A 17,258-nucleotide genomic window follows, 5' to 3' on the forward strand; every position below is an offset into this window, starting at 1 on the left:
ACCCACAGATGCAAATGCACCAGCAAACGCCAAAGGAAGATATCCTCAAACACAGGACTAGAGAGTTCGCCTGTGAGGTCCGGGCTGGAAGCAGCCCCTGGAACCGGCCTGCGGTGTGAAAAAGCTGCTGCACCCCTGCAGTGATCGGCGCGGTTGTGGTGTTAGAGGGACAATGATCGCACCGGCGGCGCAGCCTCGTCGAGCACGAACCACGCCCTCTCTGGTGAAAAGTAAACTCGTGCCACCTTTTACACCTCGGTGTTTGTCTCTCCCCTGCTGCCGGGGCGAGGGCTGCGTGTTCTTGCCCGTTCCCGCAGCTGTCACCCCCCCCAGCCGCCGCCGCCGGCAGCTCACGGGGAGGCGGAGCGGGGGCTGGTCCCCGCCCGGCGAGGGGCGGTGCCGGGCCTGGCGCGGCCGGAGGAGGCGGGCGCGGGGCGGCGGGAGGGGCGCTGAGCCCATGGCGGCCGCGGCGGAGGGGCCGCCCGAGGCCGGCGCGCAGCCCGCCAAGCGTAAGGGCCGGGTAGCCGGGGCCGGGGGGCCGGGGCCGGGCGCGCCCGGGGCCGCGGTGCGGGGCAGGGGCCGAGCAGGCCGAGGCGCTGGGAGGGGCCCGGGGCCTTGAGTGTGCCGGCAGGGCCGGGCCGGGCCGGCTGCTGCCGCCCCTGCCCCGGGGCACGGCCGCGTCCTACCCCGCCGCCTGACTCCCCTGCTCCGGCCGCGGGCCTCGGGCAGCCTTCGTGTGCGAGCCGGCAAACGCTGCCGAGGAGGGAAAGAGCGGCCTGTGGGTCTGGGGAAGAGCTGCCAGAGCGCTCCTGGGAAGGGCAGAACGAGGTTGTGGTAGAAACGGGTTTGGAGAAGAAGAGCGGCGATTGCCGCTTTCCGCAGGCGGGGATCTGCCGTAACCCCCGTGAGGCGCACTGGGGGGTCTGTGCTGCTGTTCCGGGTCAGTGACTGGAAATAAACATCAGCACCGTGCTCAAAGTCACTCTGAAGTTCTTCCCAAATTCCCTTCCTGTCGTCTAAGCACAGGAGGGGGCTGATATTTGCCAGTGCGGTCAGGCCGGGTGCCTATCTCTTGAATGCTCCCTAGAGTATTGTTTCGGAATTATTTTGGTATGGTATCAGCTGCTTCAAGGAATCTGCCAAGGTTTGTTACCCTTTAGCGTGAAGTAGACAACTTATATGGGAAGTAGATGTAGGCAATTTAAAGGAAAAAAACATGGGACCATCTTTCCAGTGTGTTCCTGCACCTGCTATAGCTTTGCCTTAACTCTGTAATGTCTGTACCCCGAGTAGAGGATCCTGCTGTTGAAACCGCGGAGGAAGCAAAGGAACCAGCGGAGGCAGACATCAATGAACTCTGTAAAGACATGTTCAGCAAAATGGCCACTTACTTAACAGGTGAACTGACAGGTAAGACACTGCAATACTGACCTACAAGTAAGTTCTTGTTTCTTTTCACTTTCTTTCAAAGAAATCTGTTGTGTAGTTTGTCTAAACTAATTTAGATCACATCTAGTAAGACTGGCAATTCAAGTCTGGCATGTTGCTAGGCTACTAACAACACTGAGATTAGTCTTATTAATTTAATAAAGTCCTGGAATAGCACAAATATTTTTCAAAATAATTCAGTATGGTATCAGCAACTTAAAAATAATTCTTTTTAGTTTCGCATAAGTTTGTATATGGAAAAGTGAACAAAAAAAAAGCGGTCTAGGTTAAGAAAGACTAGAAGGGAAGCACAACAGAATGGAGCATTTGCAGTTATTTTGTTTCTGAGAGCAAGGATCATGCAGATGTTTTTCCAATATATTGATGCTTTAGAATAAACTGCTGTGCAGAATTAACTGGGGCATAGTAAACTGCTCACCAGTTTAGTGCATTCCATAGGCTCTAATTCTGAAAGCACTCCACAGCACCACTAATTCGCAGAGACTTGAAGGATATATGGTACAGATGACCAGTCTGAATTTGTGCTATCAGTTTTGTAAGCATAAGTGTCTAACTTACAGAGTAAGAGTAGAAATGTGAGGAATTAGTAAATTTTTCTCCCCCCCAAAAAAAATTACAAGTGAATTCATCAGCTTAGTTGATTTTTGCAATTCACAAAAGGTCATTCTCATTTTGTAACGTGTTATACCTGGATTGCCATCCAAACTGTACTCTACATTTTTCTCTTGGTTTGAAATCTCTTGTCCTCTTGAAGAGTCTGCACATGATTCAAACCACATCAGCCTTTAATTAAAATAAACTTTATTCTTTTTTAAGCCACCAGTGAGGACTACAAACTCTTGGAAAACATGAATAAGCTGACTAGCTTGAAGTACCTAGAAATGAAAGATATTGCTATAAACATCAGTAGAAATCTTAAGGATTTGAATCAAAAATGTAAGTACACCAAATATGGTGGGGTATAACAAATGGTGCACTTGTTTGGGAAATGAAGCATCTTAAGAGTCAGAAGGTTCACATTCCATTAGGTGCTGAAGGAAAGAAAACTCCCTGAAATAGATATGCTGCTATACAATGCTAATCTTGTGTATTACATGTATATACATGTATAGACCATGTAGACTAGCATAAGAGAAAATTCATCTGAAATTATGTCCTGGTTTACCCCAAATTTTGGATCTGATAGGAATAGCATTCTTTTGATTCTTGTTCTGTTGTTACTTGTGTTAGAGCATAGCCAGTACTCTTAAACAATTCATGCTTTCCTGGAATATGGCTGCCACCACTTAATTTTGGGGCAGGGGAAGGAAGGAGCTTTTAAATTGTTCTGTCTGAGGAATGTAATGAGAAATTCTTGTGTTTCAAGTGTGAACTGTTTTTTGGAAGTGCATTACTGAGAACTGACAGATACAATTTTCCTGCTTTTTTAAGATGCTGATCTGCAGCCATATCTGGAACAAATAAACCTGATTGAGGAGCAGGTTGCAGCTCTGGAGCAGGCAGCGTATAAATTGGATGCGTATTCCAAAAAACTTGGTAACTATTGTTCTCTACTCTTATGACTTAGCAGCATAGTGACTTGCAAGGGGGGTTAAAAAGAAAGAAAGTCAACTGTTTAACAAATCTGAGCTGCAGAGTTGCCTTTGAGAAAAGATTAATCTAACAAGTTATATTACAGTGGACTAGTACAGGTGTTATTAAACTACAGCTTACTAGGGAGGCTTGATTTCTCTTTTACAGTATGCACTGACCCAAATTTTAAAGACCTGTGTTTAATCCTGCAAATAGAGGAATTCATAAAGGCACCCAGGTTCCCTTGGATTAAATTATTATTAGTTGTCTGCCTTAAGCACTATGTGCTTAAGAAAAAAGTATTGTACAGTTATATTTGCCTAAATGCATTAGTAATAAAGGATCCTGAATGATCCAGTAAATGAACTTGAATTTTGAGATGTGTAGCAGCTTACAAGATGCAAAGCTCTTCCCTACCTTGTACTAAAATATTGTTCTTTTTCCTTCTGCAGAAGCCAAGTACAAAAAACTGGAGAAACGATGAAGTTAAACAGTCTTAATGTTGGAGTTGGGCAATGAATCAAACTGTTTTCAGGTTTTGCACAACAGCAGTTCTGTATGTTGCCAAGGATTTGGTTGCAGCTAGCATCAAGACTGGGAACTTCTTCTAGCTATTGAATACAGTAGGCTGTATTCAGGCTTAAGGCTGAATAATATTTTCCTCTTCTCAGGAGGTTCTGTTGCTCCGTTGTTTTGCAGTGACAAGTAGAAGCCTGTCCCTTACCTATGCTGATATTGGCTATGTGTGTGTTAGTCCTGTTTTTCACATGAAATATTCTGTCTAAGAAAATTCCTCTGTAACCTATAAAAGACATTTTCCCTCAATAGCAGTAGGACCAAAACTTCACTTTCTCCTTCATTGTGCTCTGTGTTGAGAAGATACTTGGGCCTTTGGACTTATGAGAGGGGTATTGAAACCCCTTAATTTTGGTATCCCCCATTATCTGTTTGACATAGGGAGACTAATTACTATAAATTTACAATAAAACAACTTGCTGCATTTGTTTCTCTGGAATCCTAAGTTCCTGTTGGAAAGATTATCTAAGCTGGTTTTGTATTTTTTCGAAGGATAGATTTATCCAGCTCCTGAAGAGGGTAGAAGAGAACATGTTTTAAACTCTGCCTCAAGTATTGTTGCAATTGCATTCTTTGACTGCCTGGACCTCAGGTGAAATTGCATGATATATTGCTGTATCACGTGCTCAGTTAACTTAGCAGATCCTTTCTCTACTTCAGCAGTGAATTGTGATCCTGGTAGTTTTTGAAGTGGCATGGCCAGCACAAAAAGTTGCTTCTCTATCGGATTAACAATTTCCAAATTGCTAATTTGGCAGAGCCCTGCCTACTGAACAGACATGCCTCCTACACCGAGGACTTTTTCCATACCTGTCGACCGTAAGTAATTCAAGCTGGCTTTTGAGTGCATTTGAGAATAGTGCAAGTGCTGATATGTAGGAAAGAAATACAGTCTGTTTAAAAGAATGCCTAGTGACATGCCAGTGTGGTACACATCCTCATTGCGTTGGGCAGTGTACAGCACTGCAATTAGTCAGGACAGGCACTTTTCCCTAGTGCTATTTAAAAACAGTGAAGCAGATGATCCTCGAGTGCCTTCACCATCACTTTAAATATCCTGGGTTTAAAATAGAAGCAGCATTTCTGTGCTCGCGGTGTTTTCCTGGCAGGACTGCGGGGGGACAGAAGGGGACGCTGTGTCAGCAGGGAAAACTCAAGAGGCATCAGCTGCGAGGAAGTGGAAACCTTTGGGGGTGGGGGTGTGTATCTCAGTTGAGGGGGGCTGTATATCCCGCAGCGCTCAAGCATTGGGAGTTACAGTTACGACTCATGTCAGAAAACATCTTTGGTGTATTTGTGTGCCAAACAGAAGATCCGTTTAGAAAGGTGAGTCCCAGAACCAAAGTTCCTCAGTGTTAATCAGTAATCCAATAGAGAGCTTCATCCTCAGGATAAAGCAGTGCTAGTGAACCTCAGAATGTTCTATGTCATACAAAACTACTTTCAACCTCTTAATGTATAGCTTAACATGCTACTGTGTAGGGTTATCAAGAGAGCACTGACATCCCAAGTGGTCAAAAATACATCTGAAATGGCAGCTGGGAGAATCACTAAGAAACTTGACAGCTGTGGATAAAACCACTGTTTTCACAACTTTCCCTTTTAAATGAAGCTTCTGTATGGGAATTCACAAATGTCTCACCATCCTTCCCTTCAGCCTATAAGAGCTGTGTAACATATGTGCTCATGAGGCTCTTGTATGTGCTCTGCCCATGTTTTTTTCCTCTTCAACAAAAAATATGAAGGTATTTGAGTTTACACCTGGCTACTTCAAACTGCTTGTTTTTACCTTTGATCACCCCATCTCCCTTGACCCACATCTGTCCTTTATGTCCAGACATCCAATTAATCTCTGTATGTCATGTTAATTTATAATAATAGCTTGGGCAAGTGCTATTGCCCTGTTATGGGGACAATGCTGAAGTACATTTGTTTGCTTCGTGGATTTCTTCACTGAGTTCTTCACTTAGGGACACTTTCGTATGTTTCAGAATTTGCCATTTCTTTTCTTCGTTAGTACTTGCTCAGCTGACTGTTGCTTCTGTAGCTGCTTCCCAACTTCTTAGAAGCATTTTAGAAACTTGAGCTTACAGAGATGCGTATGTGTGGAGGTCAATAATCTAAGCAGTCCCAGGTTGGAGGTAGAAACTGGAGTCCTTTATTGGACTTAGAAGTTGATATTTAAAGTGTTTAGGGTATACATATTCAACAGGGGGTTGTATCTATTACGATTATTACAATTAGGGGCTTTCAGGGGATGACATAAGGAGAAAACCTAAGTTTACAAATTTTGGGGTCTTAACACTTACTTCATAGGGTAAAACCCACTTTATCTTAGGGGAATTCAGGTTTACAGAATACAAAGCATTCAGAGGACACAAAGGGACAGACAAAACAACAATAGATCTTCTGCAGATGCTTGATAACATCAGGGTGTGGTCTCTCTGGGTAAGGCAGGACAGGTGATAACATCATGCAAAGAGTCTCTTCACATCCTGCTGGAGAAGGCAGGAAAAATCCGCAGGGATGAGGTCAATGAAGAGGGTTTTTCCCCAGCTAAGGCTTTCTGCTGATGCCCGGCATTTTCTTTTTCTGGTACTCAAATTTTGGAATGCTACACACAAGTTCTGTGAGAGATTTTTGGGAACTAATAGCAACAGTGTGCAGAATGGATTAATGAAGTTCGAAAGTCTTTTTCACATGGCCAAGTGCCAGGACATTGTGTCAGGTTTGCTACAGAAAATTCGTATGGTCCTGCCTGGTTCTGCACATGAGCAAGTAATGCACTGTCTTCCCTGTCCCTGCAGAAGAAAAAGCCAAGGCTGCACTGTGCACTAGCAGGCAGGGAGCAGTATGGCTTCATGGGACATGTAGAACTTTCCAGCAGTGGCTACTTTTTTTAGTTAACCCAGAGCTAAGGTAAGCAGTTTTTGGTTACCATTGCCAGGACATTGTGTCAGGTTTGCTACAGAAAATTCGTATGGTCCTGCCTGGTTCTGCACATGAGCAAGTAATGCACTGTCTGCCCTGTCCCTGCAGAAGAAAAAGCCAAGGCTGCACTGTGCACTAGCAGGCAGGGAGCAGTGTGGCTTCATGGGACATGTAGAACTTTCCAGCAGTGGCTACTTTTTTTAGTTAACCCAGAGCTAAGGTAAGCAGTTTTTGGTTACCATTGCACTGCTTTTTATACCACAAGTGACACAAAGTGAGGCTTCCAGGATACGGCTTTAACCCTCCTCAAATCTCAACACCCATTTCACATCCTGGTGGAGTCTCTGGGTGCTAAAACTGTTTTCTTGCTGATCTGCATTGGCTGCCTCCTTCTCTTTTCAGCATGGAGGAAGATGTCTGAAACAAGGAAGCTGCTTCCTCATTTGCTTTGGCTATTTTAGTCATGGCACAGCTGAAGAGGAATTACAGAGTGCTTTCTTCTTTTTATCAGATGAGACAACTTATTTCTATGATTCTGTGACATTTGTGGCCTTTGCCTTTGGAATGCTATGCCACCAAGTCGTGGTATATCTAGCTTATCAATACTTTCAAAGAAAAGAAGTTTAGGCTGTTAATAAGCAGTTAATACCATTGTGGTAATGTTACAGTTGCTGTCTTTTCCCACAGAGCACAGATTCAGCTCTCTGTCTTCACTGTAATCACTATATATTATACTTTGCAGGGAGTGTGATCAAGACAGGAAATGCCAATCCTAGATCTGTACTGGTATGATTGGCTATTCATGTAAACACTGTTTATATTTTTTTGCCTGATAGTAACATTGCTGTAGTGATCTTTACGTACTTCATAAAATAATAGGAAGATGTAAGCTGGCGTTTATCTAGGAAATGGCACTGGGGGCATCCTGGTATTATTTAATTTGTCTTTTTTTTTTTTCACAGTGGACAGCTCTGTAACTACAGCTGCGGTTCTGATAAGTCCTGTATTATCCCACATTGGGAATGGAAGTTTATAGGTCATTAGCCAGTTCATTCTTCAAGCCATAGGATGTTTCATCTACATGAGTGAAATGAAACAGTCAGATTTCAACAGTATACAAGACTTGAAAAACATTTGGAAATACAAGCTTTGTGGATGCAGGTTTTTCACTGAAAGATGGTCTGGGATCTCAGAAAAAGAACAGTTCAGTGTACCACTTTTTTATTTTGCAATATAAGTTGTAGTTTCACAAACCTTCATTACAATCACACAGAAGATAACCCATCTGCCCAGTCACTGATAAACTCCATTCCCACCACAGTAGACAATAAGTACTGGGACAAGAATATGTTAGATGACCATCATCTAACAGAAAAAACCTCACTGTTTTACGCTTACCTTTACAAATAGGTTACAACCAAATTGAAAGTACAGAGGAGAGAGGTACCTCAGCAGATTCTGTGGAAAGCCTGGAGTACAAGCATCTGTTCTGCTGTGCTGAGATGATCAAGGGATAGGGACAGCAGCAGCAGGGCTCTCAGACAGCTACTCCACACACCCAGTATGTCAGGAGCCAGACAGGAAACAGAGCTGGGCAAGGTAGGTGCAGAGGAGAACCCGTATGATTTTGCACAGGGAGTTGTGTTCTTCCCTGTGCCATTGCCTACTCTGTCTCTGTTTAGAGCTGGCTGTGGTGATTATAACAGCACCATACCATTTTCTTTTCTAAGCACTTTTGTCTCCATAAAGCATCTAGAAAATTATCTGAGTGTTTCAGTCTCAACAGATTGGGAAGTGACTGTTGTTTAATCAGAGCATTCATGAGTTTGGGAGCTGGCAACAGTTTTCTCTTGGCTAACGTGGAACAAAAGAGAGCTGATAGGGTCGGGGCGCCCTTCCCAGGGTGCTGGTTATTGGAGTAATGTCAATGTCCTTGGGATCCATAATAGGCTTCAAAGTAAAGTTCTGCAGGATGGATGTTAAGAATATGAATATCTCCATCCGGGCCAGACCTTCTCCTGCACAGACACGTTTTCCTGCAAGAAAAGAAAATAATAAAAATTGAGGTGACGCAGTATTTTGCTTGCTAACTGCTTTTAACCACTGTTCCTTGACAGTTCAGACATCTCAGAAGGCACAGGCAGCACTGCAGCGTTTTGGGGAAGCAAGTGAATTAAACTGGGAACTAAGGGTCTAGAACAATAAGTGCTCAGTGGGCAAAGGTGGTTTGAAGGCTCTGGTGTCTCATGTTCTGCTGCTGTTTGATGGTATGTTTGGAGAGAGAGAAGTTGCATGGCTGAGTCCCACTTTATACACCTCTTCTTGGAGAAGGCATTGAAGGAACTTCTGTGGTTGGTAAAAAGGAAGTCAACTGACACTCTAGTGCAGGGGTTACAGCTGCCCAGAAGTGAGTAGCAGATGTCACCAGACATCACTGTACAGATCATGGCAATGGAGCCACTGCAATTTTCCAAGAGATTCTAGGAGAGGATAGTTTAGGATCTGAAATAGGAAGAGGTCTTACCCGCAGAAAATGGCATAAAGTAGTCACTCTTTTTAAAGGTACCATTTGCATTCAGGAAATGTCCTGGGTCAAATTTTTCTGGATTTGGAAATTCCTTGCTATCATGTAGGACAGCAGTCAGCATAGGGAATACCATAGTGCCCTGAATTGACAAAAAAGAAAGGTACAATGGAGATTTGCTAAAGCAAAGAGGGATTAAGAAGTTCCCAGAGCTAAATAGAAGGGTAGTCAAAGTTTAACCAGTTTAAAAGGAGCATTTAAGGAGTGAAAATATAGGACATTGGTATGGCAAAGATGGTTTTTTTAATGAATTTTAGTGGTGAGTCTGTTTAGAGTATTGCAAATTGCTCCCAAATAGAATACACCTTACATTTATGTAAAAAAATAGAAAGCTCTACCGCCCTCTTCTCATAGAGGATGAAAAATTTTTTCTTTTTTTTTTTCCTTTTCTAATACAAGGGATTGGACTCAATAACTACCAGAATCCCCTTCCAAACAGAACTATTCCAATTCAATGTCACATTTCAGCACTTTTAAAAATTAAATAAAATACAAAGAATAGAACACATAATTGTTTTCAGGAGATTATGACCTTTCTCAGACACAATGCAACAGACCTTGGGGATAAAATAGTCTCTGAACTTGGTGTCTCTGGTCACAGCATGTGGGACATTCAGTGGAATGAAATCAATGTATCTCTGGATTTCATGGATCACAGCCTCTGTGTAGGGCATCTGGCTCCGATCTGCCATGCGGGGGCTTCGGTCCCGGCCAATCACGGAATCAATCTCCTTTTGCATTTTCTCTGTTAGGAAATAAGGAAATGCTCAGTGGACAAGTAGCCCATCCGTTTGCCTAAGTCTCTGCCTGTATTTACAACACAACTTGCTTTTAGTAAATTGGGAATATATGAATATACTTAGTACTAACATCTCCTTCTTGTGAATAGGACTAAGATAATACACATTTCCACACTGCAAAGACATGTTTCTTAGTCAGGGGACCATTGCCACATGTATTAATGACAGGAATTTTCCAAACTGATCCTGTAACCTACTAAAACTTTTTACATCATTTATTTCCTTTTCTATTACCTGCTATCTCTGGGTATTTATGGAGAATCAGAATTGCAAATCTCAGTGTGAGGCTGGTGGTCGCTGTTCCTGCAATGAACAAGTCGAGCGTGGTTCTGGTCAAGGACTCAACAGTGAATTTTGAGTCGACATTTCCTTTCTCCTGCAAGAAGATTTGGCAGAAGGTTTTGAATGACAAAATCAAGAAGCTTGTTTAAAAAGAAAAGTCATACACCCATGATGTATGTTTATAAACATATCTAATGTCCTTTCAAAAATACAACACTCTCCAGAGCACCAGCACTTATGTACTTTTACTGAATAATACTATGAACTTTTTTTAATATGGGAGTAGCACTGAATTACATTAACCAGATTGGTCTTCATCTTTCTTAACTTTGGCTGGTGCTGTTAATTCCGTGCTTAAAAATCCTTGATAAGAAATGGAGAGGATAGAATGAAGTTGATGTGGCAAGAAGAGCAAGTTCCCCTCTATATTTGCAAAAGCCCAATGCCCCGTCACATGTGAAAAGAAAAGATGTGATTCAAGCAGTGATTTCCTTATAATCCAACAAATCTATACTCTTACAATACCTGTTCCATTTTGTTAAGAAAAGCATCAATAAAATCTCGAGGACAAGTGGGATCCAAGGTTTTCTGGTGCTCCATTACGATTTCTGTTGTAAATTGATCAACTTGTTCAACATTTTTTATCAGTTTTTTATGCGGTCCTGGTATTGACTCCATGAGATTTGGGAAAAAATTATATAGCTGTAAAAATAAAATTATAAAAAAAGCACATTCTGATTAATACACATACAGTAATATTTTCCCCTAATTGTAACTATGAAAATGGAGCAATTAAACTGTTTTGGAATGGTAGGTCTTTTTTACTCAGGATTTGAATGCCATTTACTTTATGGTTTTACTACATTCAAGGATAGACTGCACTTCAGCAACTTTTGCAATTATATCCTTTGGACATACAATTGCAGTTCCATAAGATAAGAAAAACCCGGCAGGAACTGGTTATTTAACTGTCTTTTTCACTTTCAATTTTTTTTTCCAAATTTAGGAAAATCCCCTCTAATTAAAAATTAATAATATGAATTAATATTAATTAATAAAATATTATAATAATAAATGTATTAAATATAGCCATGCACACCTTTGCTTGTAGAGAGGACTGAAGCTTGTTGTTTTCATCTATCAAATCGATTAAAGTTAGAAATTTCTTGTCCTCGTAGTCAAACCGATCCCCAAAGACAATGGAGCAGATGATGTTGGAAACAGCATGGACTAGGAAGTTGCCAGGGTCGAAAGGTCGCTCTGTCACAACAAACAAAAGTGTTATCTTGCTTTCAGTATTTCAGGGATCATCTCCCCCTCTAACACTACAGGGTAGTTTTACATCCTCTTGAGATTCAGAGTTTTGCAGTCCTTTGAAACGATGGTGAAAGGTTTGTCCAATTTATTCTTCTCTTCTTGAAGTGAACTAATTTCACCTCAACTAGAATGGTTTAAGTATCTCTTTTGCCCTGTTCTCAGCAGAACACTTGTCTGAGTGCCTTAGTTCTCTTCAGCTGGCACACACCTGTCTGCCTTATACATTGTTTATTAGAAATGGCCTAAGGATTCCCACAAAATCCCAGTGAACCCATGAGGACTTTGCCTGAACCATGGGTTTAGGTGATTGCATTCTGTTTATGAACTCTATTAGCATAAATTCCATTGTAGAGCCCTCTCCTAGGGGTTCAAATGCCTGTGATCAAAGTCTAGTTTCAATAGCACAGCTGCATTAACTTCTAAGAAGAAAACTACAGCATAAGAAAAAGCAAGATTAGACCCAAGAAAGAAGGAATAGTATAGCGATAGGTTGCATCTCAAGGTTTCAAGAGGAGAACAACAACATGAAAAGGGATAAAATCCTGAAAGAAAACCACGGAGTCAGAAAATGTCAACTTGACAGCATTGAGAATCAGCCTATTCCAAGCAGCAATGGCACCAACCCTTCTCTGCCTGGCTGGTGACTCCCTGGCCACTGAAAACTCAGCAGATGTCTCATCTGAGGTGGTGAGTATATTAATGCTGAACTTAGAAGATACTAATCACAGCTCTTTGTTATTTGCACTAGGGGTAGATAATGGCTTTATCCTTTTCAGTGGTACATATCTTGCTTGCAAAGCCTTTTAGTACACAGTAAAAGATGCTGTAACAAGGTAAGCAAGAGTTGGAGGTTTGCACAAGGGCATAAGAAAAAAGTATTCCTGTGTAAGTCAAAGGATAAAAGCAATGCAGGTGAGAGTGTTTTCTCTAATTTGTAACAGGAATGTTTATCTATGAAGCCAGACTGAATTAGTGGCTCATGGAAAACAGTGATGCTTCATCATTCTCTAAGATCCATCTGCTTTTTCCGCCTTGCACAGTTAGCCCACACTGAGAGCTTGCTTGATGGAATGTGGAATGGAAGCCTGGAATTCAGGCTGGTACTGTGCCACTCTCATGGGAAGGATTTAGAAGTAACATTGACCTGCCTACTACCAGAAAACACATTCATAGGTGGAAACCAAAGGGCTTACCTTATACCCTGCCCTCAGAAGCAGCCCCTGGTCCCACTGGACAGCCCCACCAATGTGGGAGGTGTGTCTATCTAGCGTTCAGATGGACTGGACCCAACCCCAAATATCTGTAAATGAGTTCTCTAGTCACCCACTTCTTCAAGAACTGTTTACATGGAGCTGCAGGAGACAAGGGGAGGAAGTGCATGTTGCTTGCATGCTGGCAGTGTCCAGCCCTGTCTCCATGGCTGAATTCCATCAAACCCTTGGCTTTGTGGCAAAGCTGTTCACTTTGCCACTTCCTGTCTTGTCGCTCAAGCAGAACAGGTAAAATGATAGTTTCCAACCCTGTCTCCTATGTTTATCCTCCCCACTGTCACGGTGCCTTTGACTGACTGACTGACTGACTGTCAGGAGTGACAACTTTGCCTGTTGAAGCAGGGAGCAGAAACAGCAACCGTATGCCCAGTACTTGGGTCATGGATTTTGTGAGGCAGCCCTGTACACCTCATTGTCTCATTGCAAAGATGCATGGTGCCTCAGCAGGCACAACGTCCTTATCCTACCGTGTGTGTTCTTGAGCCTCTCCACCAGAAAATGAGCTTCCTCCTGGATTCGCTCCTCGATGCCCTTTTTCCCCATCCCCAAATCCCGCAAGGTGGTGAGTGCAAATCGTCGGAGCTGCTTCCAGGTCTCGCCATCGCTAGTCAAAATGCCTGACACAGGAAGGAAAAATAGACCTTCATGAGGAAACAGATGTTTTTTCCCTAAATGGGAGCTACACAGTAAGTACTCAACCTGAAAAGACAGCTCTCTGTGGAGTTACACTGCTATTGCTATATACCCAGAAATGTCTGGAATTATGGAGGTGACGAATTTGATCCATCTGTCACAGCACTTTGAGTAAAACTGACTTTATTCCCAGAAGAAAAAAAACTATATTAGGATGTAAGTAAGTAGGTAACACTGGTACTGAATAGGCAACAAGCACGTGGCCTTTGCACTGACATAACCATTAAATGTTCTGCTGTGTCTCTTCACAGAGCATATACTTATTGACAGGATCATTGGAACTGCGCTATATATTCCATGCTATTGCAGGGATTTTGTTCTGTTTACCCAGAGAAATGCCATACTGGGGACTGACCAGGTGAATAATCTCATGGCCTAATCCTGAGTGTGGCCCTTACCACATATAGGGTCAGCCTATATTATCTCATCTTTGTTGTGCTGTGGACTTTCCTTTTGCTAGTTCCTTAGCCGTGTGTATATTTAGAGTATTTTCGGAAATTAGAGAACGAATGTAAGACCTTACAGGTACATTTAATGAACAATATTTTAGCCAGAATGTGAGGCATGCTGAAAATAGAAAGGCAGTCAATGAAGCTGTCCTGGGACCTTAAACAGTTTTCCAGGGGACCAGTTTACTCAAGGGTCCAAGCATGAGTTGGGCTTTTGATCTTTAATTACTGATTTGTTTGCACGAAAGTAGTAAATGAAATCCACCACTCCCTCCTGCACTGCCCTCTCAGCTGTGTTCCTGCAGCACTGAAAGCATGCATTTTTTATGCTAACATTACGAAGGACATACCTGTGCCTTTGAAGAGTTTTTCAATCAGTGGTAGAAGGCCTCTTCCACTGAAGTCATCTCCTTGATCAATCAGAGCTTCTTTCATAACATCATAACCATACAATACCACAACCTTTTTTGGGTCTAAACGTATCGTGAAGACAGGACCATACTTCTCGCTGAGCTGTAGGAAAGAGGAACACAAAGAACAACAAGTCTGAATGTCAATCATGTGAAAAGGATTTTGTAGCAAAGGGGTCTGAGCGGTGATCTGCCATTGTCCCAGCATCACTGAGACATGACATTGATTAACAGCAGTGCAGAGCTCTTTCAACTATGAATTACAGACAAGGGAAGGGGGAATTATACAAGAAATAGGTGATAAGAAGCAATAAGGTATCAAATCCAAATCTGAGAAAAGAAAATAGTCCTTCATAGGGCTGGCAAAACATTCTGCGAGGCCCTTCTGCAGGGCCTAGTGGATAACACTTTACATGAGCTCAAAACCAAATTATATACACACATGGAAGCAAATGCCTAAAGGGTTTTTGAGCACAAACAGCAAAGCTGTTTCTCAAATCTTCTAGGCCACAGATCCCTGAAAATTGAGTGAGTATATCAGCAGACAGTCACATCATCCTTGCACTAATCATGTACTCCTTTCCAGGCATCAGCTACAATTGGGGATTCTTGGGCTATGTGTTCCAATCTGGAATGCTTCTCATGCTCATTTTACAAGATCAAACTAGATGAAATCCTGTGGTTTTTTCATGGTGGGAAACCAAATCACTTAGTGCTCTGAAACATAGCAGAATGCCTGAGGGTGCTTATGATTCTCAACATTCACAAGCACAGGGGCAAAACTGAGCTCATCTGAGTATGTGTGCATCTGACAATACACACAGTGACATCAGCCACCACCACAGTTTTACTCTGAAGAACCCGGGGACACCAGCCCTTTCCATATATCTGTCACCATACCCTCACGATCCCCTAAGGAACAGGCACTTTGGATGAACATTCCTTCCAGACCTTGCAACACAGAGGGGGTTTTTTGCCAGAGGGGTGACATCAGCCAGGGGAGGGAATGGACAGCACAATCCACCTCCAAACTTTTTTGCTTCAACTTCTTAACTTGCTAGTTCCACTCCCAGGTGATCCTGCATATCTGCTGGGGAGCAGAGGCAGCAAAATGGAGCAGGGTTCTCCCCAAAAGGGGGCCAAGCCATCTTTCCATCACGGTGAGGAGCTGGGCACAGGAGGATTTTAATGCATATTGCAATAGCATCAGGGCCTTGATTGCAAGTCCAGTGCCAATTGCAGTAATGCTGTGAGGTCAGCGTGGGAGTCATCATTAGTATGATCATTGCAAATACATAAACTGACTTGTAATATATAGAATTAGATACATAGATTTCAGAAGCATGTATATCTGGGAAACCTTTTGTTTCTATTTGAGTCTAACCTTTGGTCAGTGCAAATTAAGTTTGTGGATTAAGCTGAGAGTGCAGGGACTGGGCTTTATTTTATATACAATGAAGGTAACGTAGAAAAGAACGAAACAGTCCCTTACCTTCTTCAAGCTTTCAGGCATGTTCTGTGGGTTCAGCTGGAGCAGGTTTCCAACAATGGGAAGTGAGAAGGGACCAGGAGGCTCCTTCCCTTTTTGTGATGTGCTTCTCCATGTGGCCAAGAGAAGAAGGCATGAGATACAGACAAGCAAGAAAATAGTAGTTGTTCCCAGGAGCTCCATGGTGGACTGAGGCAGAGAAGTCAAGTGTCAGAAGAGCCTGATGTTGGACCTGTAAATCCATGCTTATTTATAGGCTGTGATACCAAAGCACGTGGTTGAAATTAGCCAATAGTGCCTTCCTATTCCTGCAGAGATATGAGATTACTTATTAATCTGCTCCAGATAAAAATGAATGTTACTAAAGTTGACTTTTGTGAGTTATATAATAATCCTAAAGCAATGGTAATTCAGACCCAGCGAAGCCCCAGTAAGGAAACTAATAAACAAGGGAAGAGGACATGTGTAGAGAGCAGAAAATGCTAACATCTGCAGCTTAAGAACGAGAGTGGAAACATTAGTGGAATTAAAAAAAAAAAATTAGTTTCATCACTGAGGGAAGTTTCCGTGTAATAAGAAAGAGACATGACATTACTCTTAAAGTCACCCTGAATTAGAATCAGTGCAAAAGGAGGTTGTTTATCTCTGTTTATCTGTCTATGAAACCGGTTTCAGCATTACCCAGCAGTGGATAATAAAAAGAAAAATGGATAATGGCAAGAAAAATGAAGTGGGTCAAAGGGAGTTGCTCTTCACCAAAATCTCCCTGGAGAGTTCTGTTTGAAACAGCTTCCTTCCCTCCCCACCTGCCCCACCCCCCCTCGCCACCTCCCCTCTGTTGTTGAGGAGCTTTATGTTTTACAGCCCCATATCTCTAGCAAGGGAGCAAAGTCCCCCTATCTGTGCTCCCTGGGTAGGTCTTGTCCCACAGAAGAGCCCTCCCCCATCACCCCATAAACTCTGCTCTCACTGACCCCTCTCCTGTTCTTTGCTTCACATACCCAGGTCTCTGTAAAACACCTGGTAATGGGTGAGCATTAAATGGGCATCAGTGTCCTCTGGCAGGGCCTGTTTCTCTTCACACACTGAAGAGGGAGCTTATCCAGATTTTCAGACAACTAATGTCACATTAGAGGGATTCCACCAACCAACCACATCGGGGACCATTTCAGTCAGTGAAACAGGCTCTGCCACCTGCCAACACTCAGCCCATCCCATTCTTTCTTTTGGGATACAAAGCCAAAATGATACTGACCCCTTAGATGCTGTGATGGTGGAGGGATGTGTTAAAATGGATATAATCTTATATTATATTCTATATATATATTCTTATATAGGCACCTAGATCTCTTATTTATCTCCCAGGTAATGGTAATGGACTGGGAAAGTAATTTTCTTTCTTGCATGAACTCATTGACTCAGGACTTAAATCCAC

At 42.6% G+C, this 17,258-nt stretch overlaps 2 protein-coding genes across 3 annotated transcripts; one reads left to right on the forward strand and one right to left on the reverse strand.

Annotated features, from left to right (window-relative positions):
* Nucleotides 1-390: 390 nt before the first annotated feature.
* BLOC1S2 (biogenesis of lysosomal organelles complex 1 subunit 2) lies at nucleotides 391-4,036 on the forward strand. 2 transcript variants are annotated; one of them, XM_064662756.1, is made up of 5 exons: nucleotides 391-509; nucleotides 1,294-1,410; nucleotides 2,266-2,385; nucleotides 2,881-2,985; nucleotides 3,474-4,036. In XM_064662756.1, exons 1-5 carry the CDS (start codon nucleotides 458-460, stop codon nucleotides 3,503-3,505), a joined length of 426 nt encoding a protein of 141 aa, XP_064518826.1. In that variant the 5' UTR covers nucleotides 391-457; the 3' UTR covers nucleotides 3,506-4,036. The 2 variants fall into 2 exon arrangements, with proteins under 2 accessions (XP_064518826.1, XP_064518827.1); XM_064662757.1 differs by lacking the exon at nucleotides 391-509 and adding an exon at nucleotides 686-1,144.
* A 3,696-nt stretch (nucleotides 4,037-7,732) lies between these two features.
* Nucleotides 7,733-16,055, reverse strand: LOC135417986 (cytochrome P450 2H1-like). Its single transcript, XM_064662754.1, has 9 exons — nucleotides 15,827-16,055; nucleotides 14,275-14,437; nucleotides 13,250-13,399; nucleotides 11,294-11,454; nucleotides 10,720-10,896; nucleotides 10,147-10,288; nucleotides 9,670-9,857; nucleotides 9,053-9,194; nucleotides 7,733-8,564 (listed from the first exon to the last, which is right to left on the reverse strand). The coding sequence occupies exons 1-9, from the start codon at nucleotides 16,004-16,006 to the stop codon at nucleotides 8,383-8,385; spliced, it is 1,485 nt and encodes a 494-aa protein (XP_064518824.1). The 5' UTR covers nucleotides 16,007-16,055; the 3' UTR covers nucleotides 7,733-8,382.
* Between the last annotated feature and the right edge of the window lie 1,203 nt (nucleotides 16,056-17,258).

This window comes from Pseudopipra pipra, chromosome 8, assembly GCF_036250125.1.
Source record: "Pseudopipra pipra isolate bDixPip1 chromosome 8, bDixPip1.hap1, whole genome shotgun sequence".
NCBI lineage: Eukaryota > Metazoa > Chordata > Aves > Passeriformes > Pipridae > Pseudopipra > Pseudopipra pipra.

Excerpts from the sequence above, each read along its gene's own strand:
- BLOC1S2 (XM_064662756.1), top strand. The coding sequence starts at position 458 with ATGGCGGCCGCGGCGGAGGGGCCGCCCGAGGCCGGCGCGCAGCCCGCC. Across the intron at positions 2,386-2,880 it reads TAAGGATTTGAATCAAAAAT|ATGCTGATCTGCAGCCATAT; the intron begins GTAAGTACACCA and ends TGCTTTTTTAAG. Across the intron at positions 2,986-3,473 it reads TGCGTATTCCAAAAAACTTG|AAGCCAAGTACAAAAAACTG; the intron begins GTAACTATTGTT and ends TTCCTTCTGCAG.
- LOC135417986 (XM_064662754.1), bottom strand. The coding sequence starts at position 16,006 with ATGGAGCTCCTGGGAACAACTACTATTTTCTTGCTTGTCTGTATCTCA. Across the intron at positions 9,858-10,146 it reads TAAATACCCAGAGATAGCAG|AGAAAATGCAAAAGGAGATT; the intron begins GTAATAGAAAAG and ends ATTTCCTAACAG. Across the intron at positions 8,565-9,052 it reads CTTTATGCCATTTTCTGCGG|GAAAACGTGTCTGTGCAGGA; the intron begins GTAAGACCTCTT and ends CTTTTCTTGCAG.